Source organism: Pristis pectinata, chromosome 7, assembly GCF_009764475.1.
Source record: "Pristis pectinata isolate sPriPec2 chromosome 7, sPriPec2.1.pri, whole genome shotgun sequence".
In the NCBI taxonomy this organism is placed as follows: Eukaryota; Metazoa; Chordata; class Chondrichthyes; order Rhinopristiformes; family Pristidae; genus Pristis; species Pristis pectinata.
In genome coordinates this window covers 81,864,117-81,878,414 of record NC_067411.1, presented here as the reverse complement: position 1 = coordinate 81,878,414, position 14,298 = coordinate 81,864,117, and the positions used below count along the sequence as shown (strand labels likewise).

The following is a 14,298-nucleotide window of genomic DNA, read 5'->3' as shown; positions in this document are numbered from 1 at the left end:
TATCATTTCCCAATTCATTTTGCATTTATAAAAGTGAAGATCCATGGAAAAGGAGGATCAGGTGAAACCTGTATTTAAAATGTGTTAATTTACTTCCATTTTAATTTTAGTACAGTTAGCTACAAGATTTTACTTTTGGAAGAACTGTTTGAATAAAGCAATATGTCTTCTTATCAACTGCATATCCCAGCCAATATTTATCCCTCAGTCAACCTCAAAAAATGAATTGATTGATCTTGTATCATCACTGTTGGAGGGACCTTGCTGTGCACGATCTGCCTACATAACAGCAGTGGCTACGTTTCAAGAGAAATTAATTGGCTTGGGAATTCTGTGAGAGGTTCTGAGTTGCAAGAAAATTATCTTTATCTCTCACAAATCATTTATTAACTGATCCTTACCTTTATTTGGTTGGACTTTATCATTGCCGATGAGCTACTGCATAGTGTAAGGAAATTCTCTTTCCTGAGGTGTTCTCTGTTCTAGTCAGGCCATCAGAGAGAGGAAGTGATAAGAATATCTAGTTTACTTTGGCATACTTGTCTGCTTGCTAAGGATCAGTTTTGGTTTCTGAACAACAGGTTGTCAGCGTGTCTTGATGGAATGATGTGTGGTGTGCATTGTTGAAAGACATAATTGGTACAACAGAGTTGCGTATCGTTAGAGAGGGTATAAATAATCCCCTGCCATGTTTTTGAAGAAAAATCTCTTTAGTGTTTTAGTTCTAATCTTCGTCGAAAGTTTGAGCACCAAAGCATCTTGAATGATGCTTTATTTTGAGATGCAAGAGCTTCAGAATGAGTCTGAACATTTACTTTAGGTTTGCCCATTCATTCTTTGGAGGTTGGGTCAATGTCAGAATGTTTTAGTTTCGTAAGGATACACAACAATACTCAATAAATAATTAATCCTGGTGGATCACATGGTATCATATAGAGCTTCCAGAACCACCCAGTGCATTTTCCCATGGAGTGATTTGCTGAAAGGATAATGCGGGGAAGAGTTTTAGAATGGAAGTGATCTGATTTGAAAGTATTTTTTGTTTGCTGGAATACTTCCTCCCTTTCAAGATCAGTTTAAGAAGATAAGGAAGATAATTAAACATAAAACCTTCATTATAAAACTGATCCTCTTCACTTTGCTCAGGAGCTAGAAACATTGTTGCATTTACCTGCAACACCTACATAACATGGCTTTTATTAATACTTGTCCTCCATGAGCAGGCATCTGTGCATCCAGCATTATTTTGCTGTTAAATTATAGGATTGCATTGAACTCCTGATTAGTCTACTCCTGGTAGATCCTGGTGGAGTAGACTCGAAGGGCCAAATGGCCTAATTCTGCTCCTCTGTCTTGTGGTCTTTCTCACTCCTGATGTGTCACAAGGCCCATTTTTCTTAACTTTGATTTCCATTTCATGCTAATAGCTTGTTTATACATGTAAAGTGAACACTCTTGGAAAATAATGTCAAATAATAATCTAGGCTTATTAACTGACATTATTCTAACAGCAGCAGGTGTGTAATATTGAATTGCCTCAGTAACAAGTAATTGAACTCCACTCAGCCTTGGCAGCCCAAATGGAAACTTGCTTGGTTCAATGGCCAAACTGCAATCTTTCAAGTTGAAGCGGCATTGCAGAGATGTCTGCTTGTGACCAATGTTGATTCTACAATGGTGTACTGAGAGGGTGCTGCTTCATTAGAAGTACCAACCTGGATGAGATATTAAGCAAAGTTTCATCTAACTGTTCTGGTTGATGTAAAAGATCCATCCGGTATTGGTCCTGAATGAGCATTACCAAAATAGATTGTGTACTTTCTGAAATGCAGCTTGGAGATGCGATTTGTGAAAATGCTTGTAGAAATTTCCTATGAAACATCAAAGAAGTAATGCTACAGCACTTGTGAAGCTTATGAGTGAACTATGGGTCTAAAATCAGCTTAAAAGAATGTATGACCTTTTTAATTGTTAGTGATGGAAGTATCTATTTCTCCATAGGTTTATTAGTAATTGCTTTCATGACAGTACTGTATCAAACTGCTTTGAGAAGTTTGCACTATTTGCCAAATGCGGTTGTCTCGAGCAGCCTAAGTTTGGAGTTTCTTTTTACTGTATAAAATGTGCTTTGGTCCTGTGCTACTGTATCTTGCTTTACATAAACTTTTTTTTCTAAATAATCAGTTCTATGCAATCCTGTAATTTAAGACCAAAATGTTGGATGCACAAATGTCTGCCCATGGAAGGCAAGTTTTAATAAAATCCATGTTATGTAGGTGTTGCAGGTAAATGCAGCAATGTTTCTAGTTCCTGAGCAGAGTGAAGAGGATCAGTTTTATAATTAGGGTTTTATGTTTAATTGTCTTCCTTACCTTAAATGAATCTTGAAATTCTTTGAGGCAGATATATTTTTAGCTAATTGTATTAGTTTGTTTGTTTTGTGTGTATTAACATGTTTTTCTGCAAGTCATTTATCGAAGATTGGGGATCACAACCTCGTAGAGTATTTCTTGCTCAGTTTTGTTGCCCAATGTCATGGTATTTTGATCACCAAAGAATGAATGATTTCTTCGTACAGATTTTTTGAGAAATGGCAGCAGTGTAGTGGGTCTGTAAATGCTGGAAAACTGAGGTGAAGGGAGCAGTCCTGTACTGCACTAATGTTCTTACTCTGCAGCCAAATCAGAAGTGTGATTTTTTTTTTTGCACTCATTTCCTTATGGACCCTTCAGAACAAAGTGTTATTAGCCAACAGAGCAATATTTTCTAAGTATATTAGGTGCATATACTGACTGTGATCCAATTTCTGTGTGAGTGCTACAACTGCTTTTTTTGATGTTCTTACAAAGACAGAATATGTTGTTTCTTTTTAAAGAAGCAGGCAACTGACACGTGTAACACAAAGAGCTGCATTTATTTTTAGTGAGCAACTGAATAAACTAATTTTAGTCCAGCCCCTTCCTCAAACACATCCCCACACAGCACTGTTAACAAATCGTGCCACAGGAAAATGCACTGAACAGTCCTGGAAGCTCAATGTGATGATATCTGATCCACAAGAATGAATTAGTTATAGACTATTCCTGTCAATACTAAAACGTTCTGACTCGAATCAAACCTCCCCCAAGAATGAGTAGCAACTTCTAAGTTAAATTTTAATTCTCATTCTGAAACCCCTGTATCAAGTATTAAATTTCTGTTTTGGTGTGAATACTGAAACTTTATTTTTAAAAAAAATTTAGTTCTTTTTAAACTAAAAACCATGAAACCCATGTCGTGCATTGGAGTATAGTGGGCAGGCACGGTAGTGTAGCGGTTAGCGCAACACTATTACAGTGCCAGCGACCCGTGTTCTATTCTGACTGCTGTCGTAAGGAGTTTATACGTTCTCCCCATGTCTGCGTGGGTTTACTCCGGGTGCTCCGGTTTCCTCCCACATTCCAAAGACGTACGGATTAGGAAGTTGTGGGCATGCTATGTTGGCGTTGGAGGCGTGGAGACACTTGCAGGCTGCCCCCAGAACACTCTACGCAAAAGGTACATTCCACTGTGTGTTCCAATGTACATGTGACTAATAAAGAAATCTTATCTTACTATCCCTTGTTTTCTAATTGGCAGGGAGCCTACAATCAAAGACTAAAGCTTGGCCCTAACATTGATTGCTGTTAGCTAACCCTGGGAAATCAATAAAAGTGGATGCCAGTATCTTGCTCTTCTCCAGAATATGATGCATCGGAGAAGTTTCTCATTGCCGGGCACAGTATTCTTTAAGTCGTGATAGTTGAAACATCTGGTTACCCACAAAGCAGGAAGGCTTGCATGTTTCCTTAATATATTGGTTGTAATTGAGTTTATTTTGTACTTGAAGGACAAACAGGAAATTCTCCTGGTGGTCATACCGGTCGAACTTTTTATCCAGATTAGAGAGAGCTTCCAAAGTAGGTTTGTCTCCATTACTTTTGCCGTTAGCTGACGCTTTAGATCTGGTGTTCATTTCAGCGGTTAAAAATCAAAATTAAACTTGTGCCAGTATTATAAAAGATTATAAAAGTATTATAAAAGCTTAAAAAAATGACTGGAGCAAAGCCAAGTTGTGACTTACTCCATCGACTGCCCCCAGTAGGCTCCTGGTGGTCGTACCTATGGTAGCCAAGAATTGGTCTCTTTTTCTAAATGATCTAAGCTTGAATGCTTCAGTTTGTTGCAGCCCTGGTTCCTAACTTGAGGGTTCTGCAGTTATTCTGCTGTCATTAAGATTAAGATAAGATTTCTTTATTAACCACATGTACATCGTAACACGCAGTGAAATGCATCTTTGCGTAGAATGTTCTGGGGGCAGCCCGCAAGTGTCGCCACACTTCTGGCGCCAACATAGCATGCCCATAACTCCTAACCCGTACACCTTTGGAATGTGGGAGGAAACTGGAGCACCCGGAGGAAACCGACGCAGTCACGGGGAGAACGTACAAGCTCCTTACAGACAGCGGCTGGAATTGAACCCAGGTCGCTGGCACTAATAGCATTACACTAACCGCTATACTACCGTGCCTGCCCCTACTGCCGTATATATGGATGAGAGGGCTTGCAGGGTCTCTTACTGAATTTAAACAAGTGGAGCAGGTCACTTAGAAATAGAGGGATGCTGGTACATGTGTAAGCGTTTCTGGGCATTAGTCTTTGCTTTGAAAAGAAAATTATAGCGTTATGGTGACTAAGCATGCACTCTCTTCTGTTGGAGCTGAAATATGGTTAAAGCTGTTTCACAGTGATGTGCTGAATGATACATTGTCTGACTGTTACATATGTGCTGTGGAAGAGCAGAAAGCTTTGGAAGGCTGTTCACTTTCTTGTGAGCTGAAGAAAATATACCTGTCCATGCATGTATTTTCTTCTTGGTCATTATATTTGTTAGTCTCCCATTTGTGTCCTGATGCATAAAGTGAAGGTTGTTTAATTGCAGGTCTTCATGCTTTTAATTGGCTAAGTTCAGCCAATCAAACCACTTTTGGATTTCAGGAGGTTGCTTTGATCTCCTTTGCTCCACTTTAGGAACTCCTCAACGTTATGACTGAAGCTGTGATCCTAGAGTTACTAGTGAGCACAACAGATAATTCCTTTAAAACCAGCCTTCAACATTCTATATTAAGCCAAACATTCTGCAAGACATCGATGTTGTTCAATAGAGGGAAAAGAAAGTGAATGAGAGAAATGTAAGAAGCAGAAAAATGATTGAAAGGATGAGATAAAGTAACAGTATAGGGAAGGCACTTTTAAACTCTGTTAAACCTATTAAAGTCTCCCATTCATTCATGTCTCTGAATCAGATAGAAGGAGACCATTGTGCCTGTTCTGGCTCTTATGGAGAGCTATCAACTTAATCTAATTTCCTGCTGTTTCCCCAATCTTTCTCCCTCAAGTATTTACTAATTCCTTTTTGGAAGTTATTGAGTCAGTCAGACTGTATGGAATTGTGCAGTTTGGCCCATGAAGTCTGTGCTGACTATCAATCACCTATTTATACTAATCCTATTATAATTCTATTTTATTCTCCCCGTATTCCCATCAACTCACTGATTCTCCTGCCACCCAACTACACCAGCAGCAATTTGCAATGGCTAGTTTACCTACCAACCTGCATGTCTTTGGGAGGAAACCAGAGCACCCACGGGAAACCCAGGAGGTCAAAGGGAGAAGGTGCATGCTCCACAGACACAGTGCTGGAGGTCAGGATTGAACCTGGGTCACTGGAACTAGCTTCACCGTTGTGCTGCCCAAACCTCCCACCTTTTTGGACTGTGTATTCCAGATTGTGACCACTTGCTGCGTCAAGTTCATTTTTACTCGTATCTTTTCAGGCTCTTTTGCTCATTGCCGTAAATCTGTGTCCTCTGATTAACATCTCTTCTTCTACCAGGAGCAGGTTTGCTTTACTTACTCTATTAAAACAACTCTTGATCTTGAACAACTCTGTCAAGTTAAGAGTTGTTCAAGGTTCAAGACCAATGTTGTTGTTTCAGGCATAAACCTTTCCTCAGTCTTTTGTATTTTGAACATTTTCAGTTTCTATTTCAGATCTTACCATTTGGAGTTCTGTTTTTTATGTCCATTAAGTGGTGGTACCAGTGGCAGTCATGGACAATCGTGTCAGTGTAGACTAGGAGCAGGGCTGTGACTCCATTAGTGAGTAAAACTGCAGTATACCAGGAACCTGTTTAAAAAGCTTGTAGCTGGCTTTATGCCAACATTTAAAGTAGTGGAGAAATATCCTTCTGAATCAACATTTTTCTTTTGAAATAAGTTTTATGATTCCTGACAGACTCTTCCCAGTCTGGTGGATTTGGAATGCTAGCCATGACTTTACATATCAAATGTTTAGTTGAGCTCAGTCTAGTACTCTGAAGAATGTCTCATTGTTGATTATTATGGATATGCAATTATTCATAGATATGATTTGTTGAATTTGCCATTTTGAATTTTCATTTTTTAAACATCTAATTTTATCAACAAGAAGTAAATTAACCAAGTTGATGAGATTAAAAATTAGGTTTGGAAACAATACCAGTGAAGGAACACTCCAGCCACAAGCTGATAGAATTCTAAACTAGTGATTTTTACCATGTTAAATGCACATTGTATCATTTTGGCTGTCTTCTTTCCACAACAACCCCTGTCTCGACACCATCCACTCTGTACTCGCACAAAAAAAACACAGTAATTGCAGCCATGTCTGCAGCACACCCTTTTCACTGAAATGTGGCTCACTGCTGCTTTCTGAAACCCTCCCGGCTGCCATCTTATGTTGATCAGAGAAGAGGTTGTTACAACTTGTTGTTGCCTTGTTGACACGAGCATGTAACTACTTTCTTCTTAAAGGTGTTTGTTCCTTGATCCACAGAGATCAAAAAATATTTGTCAGTCCCAAGGTACGAGATATCTTCCAGAATGTTAACAAATTGACATCACTTTTGATCTTCCTGTGGCAGGCCAACCGCCACCAGAACCATCTTTAGGTGATGGCGTGGAAATTCCGTTAAGCAGCTAGTGATCATTAGATGGAGTTGCCTTTTCTCCTTTAATCCTCACGGTCACATTCTCTTGAGCACAGAGCAAGTGACTGCGTATCTCCTTTACTGGTTAGTTTTTAAACATTGTGAAAAGAACAGTGCGAGATGTGAAGTACAAATTAAAATGGTAAATAAGATGTCATATCAGGTAGAGAAAGTGAAATAATGGGAAAGAAAGGAAGATGAGATGAACAAATTCAGAGGAGTTTACTTATTTAAACCTCCAACAACTAAAGCCTGAATTAACACTTGTCAAGTTGTTAGAAGCAGCATTTAGACTTGAAATTACATGTCTTAACATTCTGTGACATGTTTACTTCATAGTCAGTGCAAATGCAAGTACTTCTTGCTACTCGATGCTCACCTTGTGGAGGAAACCAGACATTGCTATTCTACTTTTCACAACTCTCACAGAGTTGCACTTCTGCACAGTAACTTTTTGATTTCTGTTTAATTGTATGTTTGTCTTTGCCTGAGGTTTCTGTGGTTTTTTTGCACGGAAATAACTAGAGGGGAAGTGGGGAGGACATGCTCGTAGTTTTGCCACTATTTGGACAGCAATTCTGGGCCTTATTCTTTGTTTAAACATGGGTAGTTGGATACATTTTCGTCATTTAGAGTGGGCACTTATTTGAAAGGCGTTCTTTATAGTTGGTTTTAAAATTAAATCAGTATAAGCCTCTGCATTTCCCATTCTTGCCCTTGTCATCATAACAGTATTCTGTAAACCATTATTGTAGTGTCTGGAATTGGTTTTTGATTCGTGCCTTTTCATCCTTGTTGGTAAGGTTCAGGGTAAAGGACTCTCAATTGATTTTATTCTGATGAACAATGATTGTCGTCATGCACGTTGCTGGGATCAGTGCAACCTTGCAACTTACAAACTGCAGATTGTATCAGGGTAATTGTGAGACAGATGGTGTGCACATTTATTCTTCCTTTCAAAAAAAATGTCAAATCATTTTTACTATCTCAGTGTAATAATTCATTGGACTGAAGTAATAAATATAGAAATTCATTTGAGCAGCTTCTGCAGATGAATGTAATGAAATTTTGTGCTTGTTACAGTGAAGGCACCTAAGAGCCTTTAGTTTCACATTTATTGGCTGTTTCTGTTGAGGGCATCCTTGTTAGGTGTACTGTGCTCAGATGCTGAGTGAAGATCCTTCTTTGCTTTTCAGTGTTGTAATCTGGTCAAGCAAGGTACAAAACTTGCAGCATGTACATTTTTGTAGCGTTGTTGCTTTTGTGAATGAGCTGATTACATTATGCTGAATTACAGGCAATTTTCACCCAGGGTGAGCTGGTCCAAATTGTCACACCATTTTCATTGCCCAGCCCTTGGTCCATAGCCCTCTGTGCCTGGGTGATTCAAGTGCTCATCTCCTTTAAAATGCTGTCAGCGACCCAGTTGCAACCACTCTCTCGGGCAGTATATTCCTGGTACTCGCCATTCTCTGGGTGAAGAAGGTCCCCTCGTATCTAATTGTTGGACCAGGGCTGAGTAATGGGGTTAATATGGAATGTTGCCCACTGGTTGGCATTGGAGGAGTTGTGCTGAATGGCCCATTTCCATGCTGTACTATTCTATGACTATGTCAGACCCTTTTAAGCTGATGGTTGTAAGGGCTTTAATTTTATTTGTCCAGGCCGGATTGCAGTCTGATTTCTAAGAGGGTAGCCCACTGTAGCAATCAGGGGGCTAGAGTTTCTTTGAATATTCTATCCATCCTTTGAACGTGTGAAAATTTTCTTGTAATTTGTACTCCGTAGCCATGAAATGGTTGTTTTTATGTCAGGGTCAAGAATTAAGATGTGATCAACAATTTTTCATGACAGTTTATTAACATGGTGATGCCTTTGTATTTTTAGATAGCTTGACCAAGAACCTGGTTTTAGATTAATGTGAAGAATGCAGTTCTGTAATACAATGATGTAAAACCTCTTTTTCTTTAACCTTCATTTACAGATGGAATTCCTCAGGTTTACTACTTTGGTCCATGTGGAAAATACAATGCCATGGTGCTTGAATTACTGGGACCTAGCTTGGAAGATTTATTTGACCTCTGTGACAGAACATTTTCCCTTAAGACTGTGCTTATGATAGCTATACAGCTAGTAAGTATTCCAGCTCTCATTTCACTCAAGAAGAACTTGTTACTTAATTATCAATAGACTTTTATTCTTGGTAGATTACATATTTGCTTCTAAATTTTCTGTTTCATGCTATGTTGAAGTGCAGTATAACTCATGAGTATCACATCTAGTGATTTAAAGCACTGGACTGAGATTGTTTTATCACTGGTGATTTCTACTCTGCTGCACTAGAATAAAATTATTTTTCCCTGATTTCAAATTTGACTTCTGATGCTAGTTAAGAGGTTTACTTGAAACTGGTCTTAAACCAGATGAAAATGATTGTCTGGAAAGAACAATGTGAAGCTGATTATTTAATATTAACTTGAGTATTAACTGAATCTGGACATGCCTCTGAATGAGGGAACAAAGTCTCTACCAGTCATCCTGCTACAAATGGAAGATCAACAGAACCAGCAAAGCACGGCTGTTACTGGTGCTAATTGCAACAAAATCCCAATAAAATAGTGAATCATGCACAACCTTTGCATCATCTTCATCTCTATCTTCTATAAAATCACAGAATCATGGGTCATACTGTAAACAATCTTTCTCTATTATTGTTTCCTGTCATTTGGTCAACTTTCTATTGATGCTGCTATTGTCACTTCCATTCGGTGGTTTTATACCAGCTTATATCTAGTTTGAGTTGGTAACGCTGACAATTCACTTGTAGATTTGGATCAGTTTAACCTGCTGTAGGTTTTCTTTCCCCATGGCTGCTCTTTTGTGTATAGTGTCATCATCAGTAAAAGCTCTGTGATAGTGAAAGTGATATAAAAGCATCAATTAGACAGGATTTCAACTTAGTTCACCCAGCCTTGTTTTAGGATGGTGAAAAGAGGGACAGGAATGCATCCAGCTATTTGCATGTTTGGAAGTGTAGATGAGAAATTTGAAGAATAAGGCTCCTTTGAAGTAAAAAAAAACAAAGCAGGATTGAAAAGAGGGAGAAAAAATAAAACTAAATTAATTTAGCAGTAGGTGATTAGACAGTGGCAAAATTAGGCTTTAAGACCCTGAAGATTGAAGGGAAAAATATTTACTATAGAAGTCACCAGTTTGACCTATTGTATTTATTTAAGAATATAAAATTAAGTTTTCTGTCCCTTTCCTTCTTCCATGATGCTTACTTAAACACTAATCCTCTTCTCCGATACAAATGCTGTGATCTCGCCTTCACGAGCTCCATATAACAAGGAATCTTGTGCTCCAGCAATCCTCTCTATAACTAAATTGTTCAGTGATGATTCCTCATGCCAGCTCTACTATTCAATAAGATAATTGCTGACTATTTTACCTCGGTGCCACTTTCCTCCACTATCCATGGGCTTTGGGATGTCCCCAATGTATGCTTCCAGTGAAGGGACTCAAGGTTCTCAATGCTATCCTGGAAGCTCCTTTTCCATTCAGTGTGATCATGTGCCAAGGATTCCTAGTTACACTTTCTGATGGAAAATTTGGGAACATCCTTGAATTGTTTCCTCTGTCCATTCCAGTAATATTTTGCCTTGATGGAGCTCTGAACAGAGTACCTGTTTTGGGAGTCCAGTGTTGCAACTGAGAGTGATGATGGCTGTCCTTGGGCACTTGCTGAGTGTAATTAGGGTCTTGATTCTGGCTTAGGAGAATCTGTTAATGTTGGTGGTTTATTTCGAGAGTGGATTTGGTGATTTAGCTGAGGCAGCATTGGTGGTATCTCTCTAGTATCTTGAGATGCCTGGTGCTCTGGGTACAGCTCTCTGATAGATGATACGCTTTGTGGTGGATGTGATATTCACTTTTTTCCCTTCTGACGGATGAAGGTTGTGCTTACGTGTAGAAGATGCTAAATTCCATTACCAATGCCTTTGCTGAGAAATGATTCTCAAGATAAGGAAATTGATCCATGTTTTCCAGAGTCTCTTTGTTGACATTTATTGTGCAACAGGGTGGGCAGGTTGGTAGAGAACCTTTGTTTTGTGTATGTTTTGTGTAAGGCACATTTTCTGGTATGTTTTAGTGTATTGGTAGGTGATGACTCAGAGTTTGGCATCTGAATATACATATACAGTCATCTGTGTACTGGAGCTCAATTTTTGAGGCTGGAGTGACCTTGCTTTCTGGAGTGGAGGCAATATAGATTGAACAGTTTCTTGTTCGTCCTGTTGACATTAGTTTTCCCTATTCCTTCCTTGCCATTCGTGCAATACCAGAGGCTTGCGTCCTTTCTGACCCTGGATCGGTTTGTTTCCCTCTGGGACATGGATTAGGGTTTTCTCAGAGTTGGAGTACGAGTTCTCCTTAGCTACATCGATAGTCTCCAAGTGCCGAAGACCACAGCAGGCTCATTCTGCAAAGGAATGATCTCAAAGTTGACAAAGCATTCACCTATCCCACAGGGGAAGTGACTGAGATGTCAGACTAGCTTTTCTATCACATAGAAACCCATTGCAAGAAGATGACATTTCTCTCCACTGCCTTGTTCCTTGACGTGATTGTCACCTGCCTTTCGCATCTCACTCAGGGAGGCAACATCAATGTCAAAGTGTCTGAGTTCTGGGCTAGGAGAGCCGAGCAGTGTTCAGCGGCTGTTGGGGAATGGCCATGAGAGTCTTGAGGTTCTGTGCCCATTCCTTTTGATGATGAGTGGAGGTTGCCCTTTTAACAGAGTATGTCTGTTACATACCAGCTACTGTGTGAGTTTGACAGAACAGGTTCTAGTGGTAAGGATTGCTAGGATGACTGGAGACCATTTTAATATGCACACATATGAGAGAGCTTGAACACAGGCATGTCTGTCTATTGTCTCCTCCTTATCCTTCCCCCCCCCCCCCATGCCACCTCTTCTTAAACCACCTTATTCTTGACTCCCTCACACTTGATCTTCTCTGAATCTCCTCAAAGTTGGCACACAAGGAGGAGCATGGGAAGGACCTTGGGGGTTGGAGAGCAGAGGGTTAAAAATAGGAGGGGAGAGATGCTAAGGGAAATATCTTCCTTGCACCTGTCTTTTCAAGACTTAAGAATTTTGAACATTTCAACAATGTCACTACTCCTTGTTCAGTGCTTGAGAGTACAGTGTGTTCATTCTGCTCATTCACTCCTCATAGGGCAATCCCACCTATCTCAGGCAACAATCTGGTGACCCTCATTGTAGTCCCTGTATTGCAAGTATCCAAAACCATGCATGAAGTAGGTGTAAGGATTCGGGAGGCTGGAATACTAGAGAAAAGAGCAAAATAAAATGGGGCATGATAACAAGAGAAGGGCCTAAAGAAAACAAAGGGAAAAATAGTATAAAAATGGAATGGGAAATGGTTTCAAGTCTGGGGCAGGAAGCTGGAAATGGAGATTTAAGAAAAACCAACATAGCTATGTTGCAGGATTTTAACACAGCTTTCAATGCTATTGGATTTTTCTTCATTGTGTACTCTTTTATCTTTTAAAAAGCCTTTTCTTTAATGTTGGTTTGGAGACCATTAGCAGGTTATTTGACAAATACTCCCAGTGTAATGTAATTTGAGTACAATAATTACACTGACTATTTTAAAAACTAAGTCTCAAGCAGAATAGTAACTGTAAAGTGAAAGGAAAGTTTAACAATTAGATCACTTTTCATTAGAGCATCTTCTAAGATTTTTGGCACTCAAAAAAAGGCGTCTTTTAGTTTCTTATTTTTATAATGTACTTTAACAGAATGATTTTATGATCAAGAGCATTACACAACATAAGCACAACATGGCCAATACATGGTACCACTGGACAATTTCACCTATAAATCTTTATAATTTTCGTTCATGCAACGCTCTCTTTAGAATCGTTCAATGAAAATTTTAACTTTTATTCTATCTTGTTGTGGTCATTGTCTTTGCCAAGGAAATTCCTCCAGATTGTTCTTGGTACTGTTGGTTTTTGTTTTGTTTATTTGGGTTCTAGAAACAATATTAACAATTTTTTTTTCACATTTTACTCCAAAAAGATTTCCCGAATGGAGTATGTTCACTCAAAGAACTTGATATACAGAGATGTAAAGCCAGAGAACTTCTTGGTGGGGCGACCGGGGAGCAAAAACCAGAATGTAATTCACATAATAGATTTTGGGCTTGCAAAAGAATACATAGACCCAGAGACAAAAAAGCACATCCCTTACAGAGAACATAAAAGCCTTACCGGGACAGCAAGATACATGAGCATAAATACACATTTAGGAAAAGGTAAGTGACTTCTTTGATCCACAAGCTTTTGTTCACAGCTTAACATCTATAATAGTCATTGTTTATATAAAGCTATTACTGTTCTAACTAGAATTGTGTATGTTACATTAAAATGAAAATGTGTTGGAAGAGGAATTATGACTCATCTTTCTTGCTTTAAACTTTGTTAAAAAATATAGTTCAAATGTGTATTTTGACAAGTTATTGAAAATGGAATATAGAAGAAAATGTAGTCTTGGATTAGATCGTTTTCACCTAAATCTCCTTAAAGATTGAACTGAGAACATTTCAGTTGTAATTTTTATGTATTTCTTGCATTATCTGCAGAGTACATTCGAACTTCTCTGACCATTTTCAACAAATTAAGATCAAATAAGCATACACAAGCAAGTGTATGAGTAATGTGATGTAGTTCTCACTAATTTTTGTGGTAATGCAGAAATAATTGTCACAAGGTGGGGAGTTTTATTTTAAAGTGTCAGTGAAACACTTGCATTGTCTCAGCAATTAATTTTGCAAAAATGTGTTTATCAGTCAACATTATAAGCTTGCAGCTGCAATATTTTTTTTTATACATTCAGAAGATAACTATTCCAGTTTGGCCTTTGTTTATGAAGTGATGGAACAAGCATCTTTCATAGCTTGCTAGCAACATGTATAATTGCTTAATTGGTTGCTTCTCTTACAGTGGTTTCACTTCCTGTAAGCAGACCTCTCAGCCCTTGAATCAGAAGCTGAACCCCTGTAGAGATGTTTTGTGCTTCTGTTTGTGAATTCCTAGTGTGCTATTTCTTTACAATTGCACAGTTACAACTAACAACTAAGGAAGAGGTTTCTGCTTGGTTTGGAATCTGAATCAGCTAGATTTGCACTCTTTAACACTTTGCCATTCTAGAGTTAAG

The 14,298-nt window shown here is 38.7% G+C and overlaps 1 protein-coding gene across 10 annotated transcripts in view; it reads left to right on the top strand.

Moving 5' to 3' along the window:
* LOC127572438 (casein kinase I) overlaps window positions 1–14,298 on the top strand; it is a 180,866-nt gene that overhangs the window by 107,024 nt on the left and 59,544 nt on the right. For 9 of the 10 annotated variants that reach the window (XM_052019701.1, XM_052019699.1, XM_052019695.1 and 6 more), the window contains exons 5-6: window positions 9,034–9,182; window positions 13,162–13,396. The exons of the other annotated variant lie outside the window; for it this stretch is intronic. In XM_052019701.1, coding sequence (XP_051875661.1) covers window positions 9,034–9,182; window positions 13,162–13,396 — 384 coding nt within the window. The remainder of the gene's footprint in view (window positions 1–9,033; window positions 9,183–13,161; window positions 13,397–14,298) is intronic. 10 annotated transcript variants of the gene reach the window in all.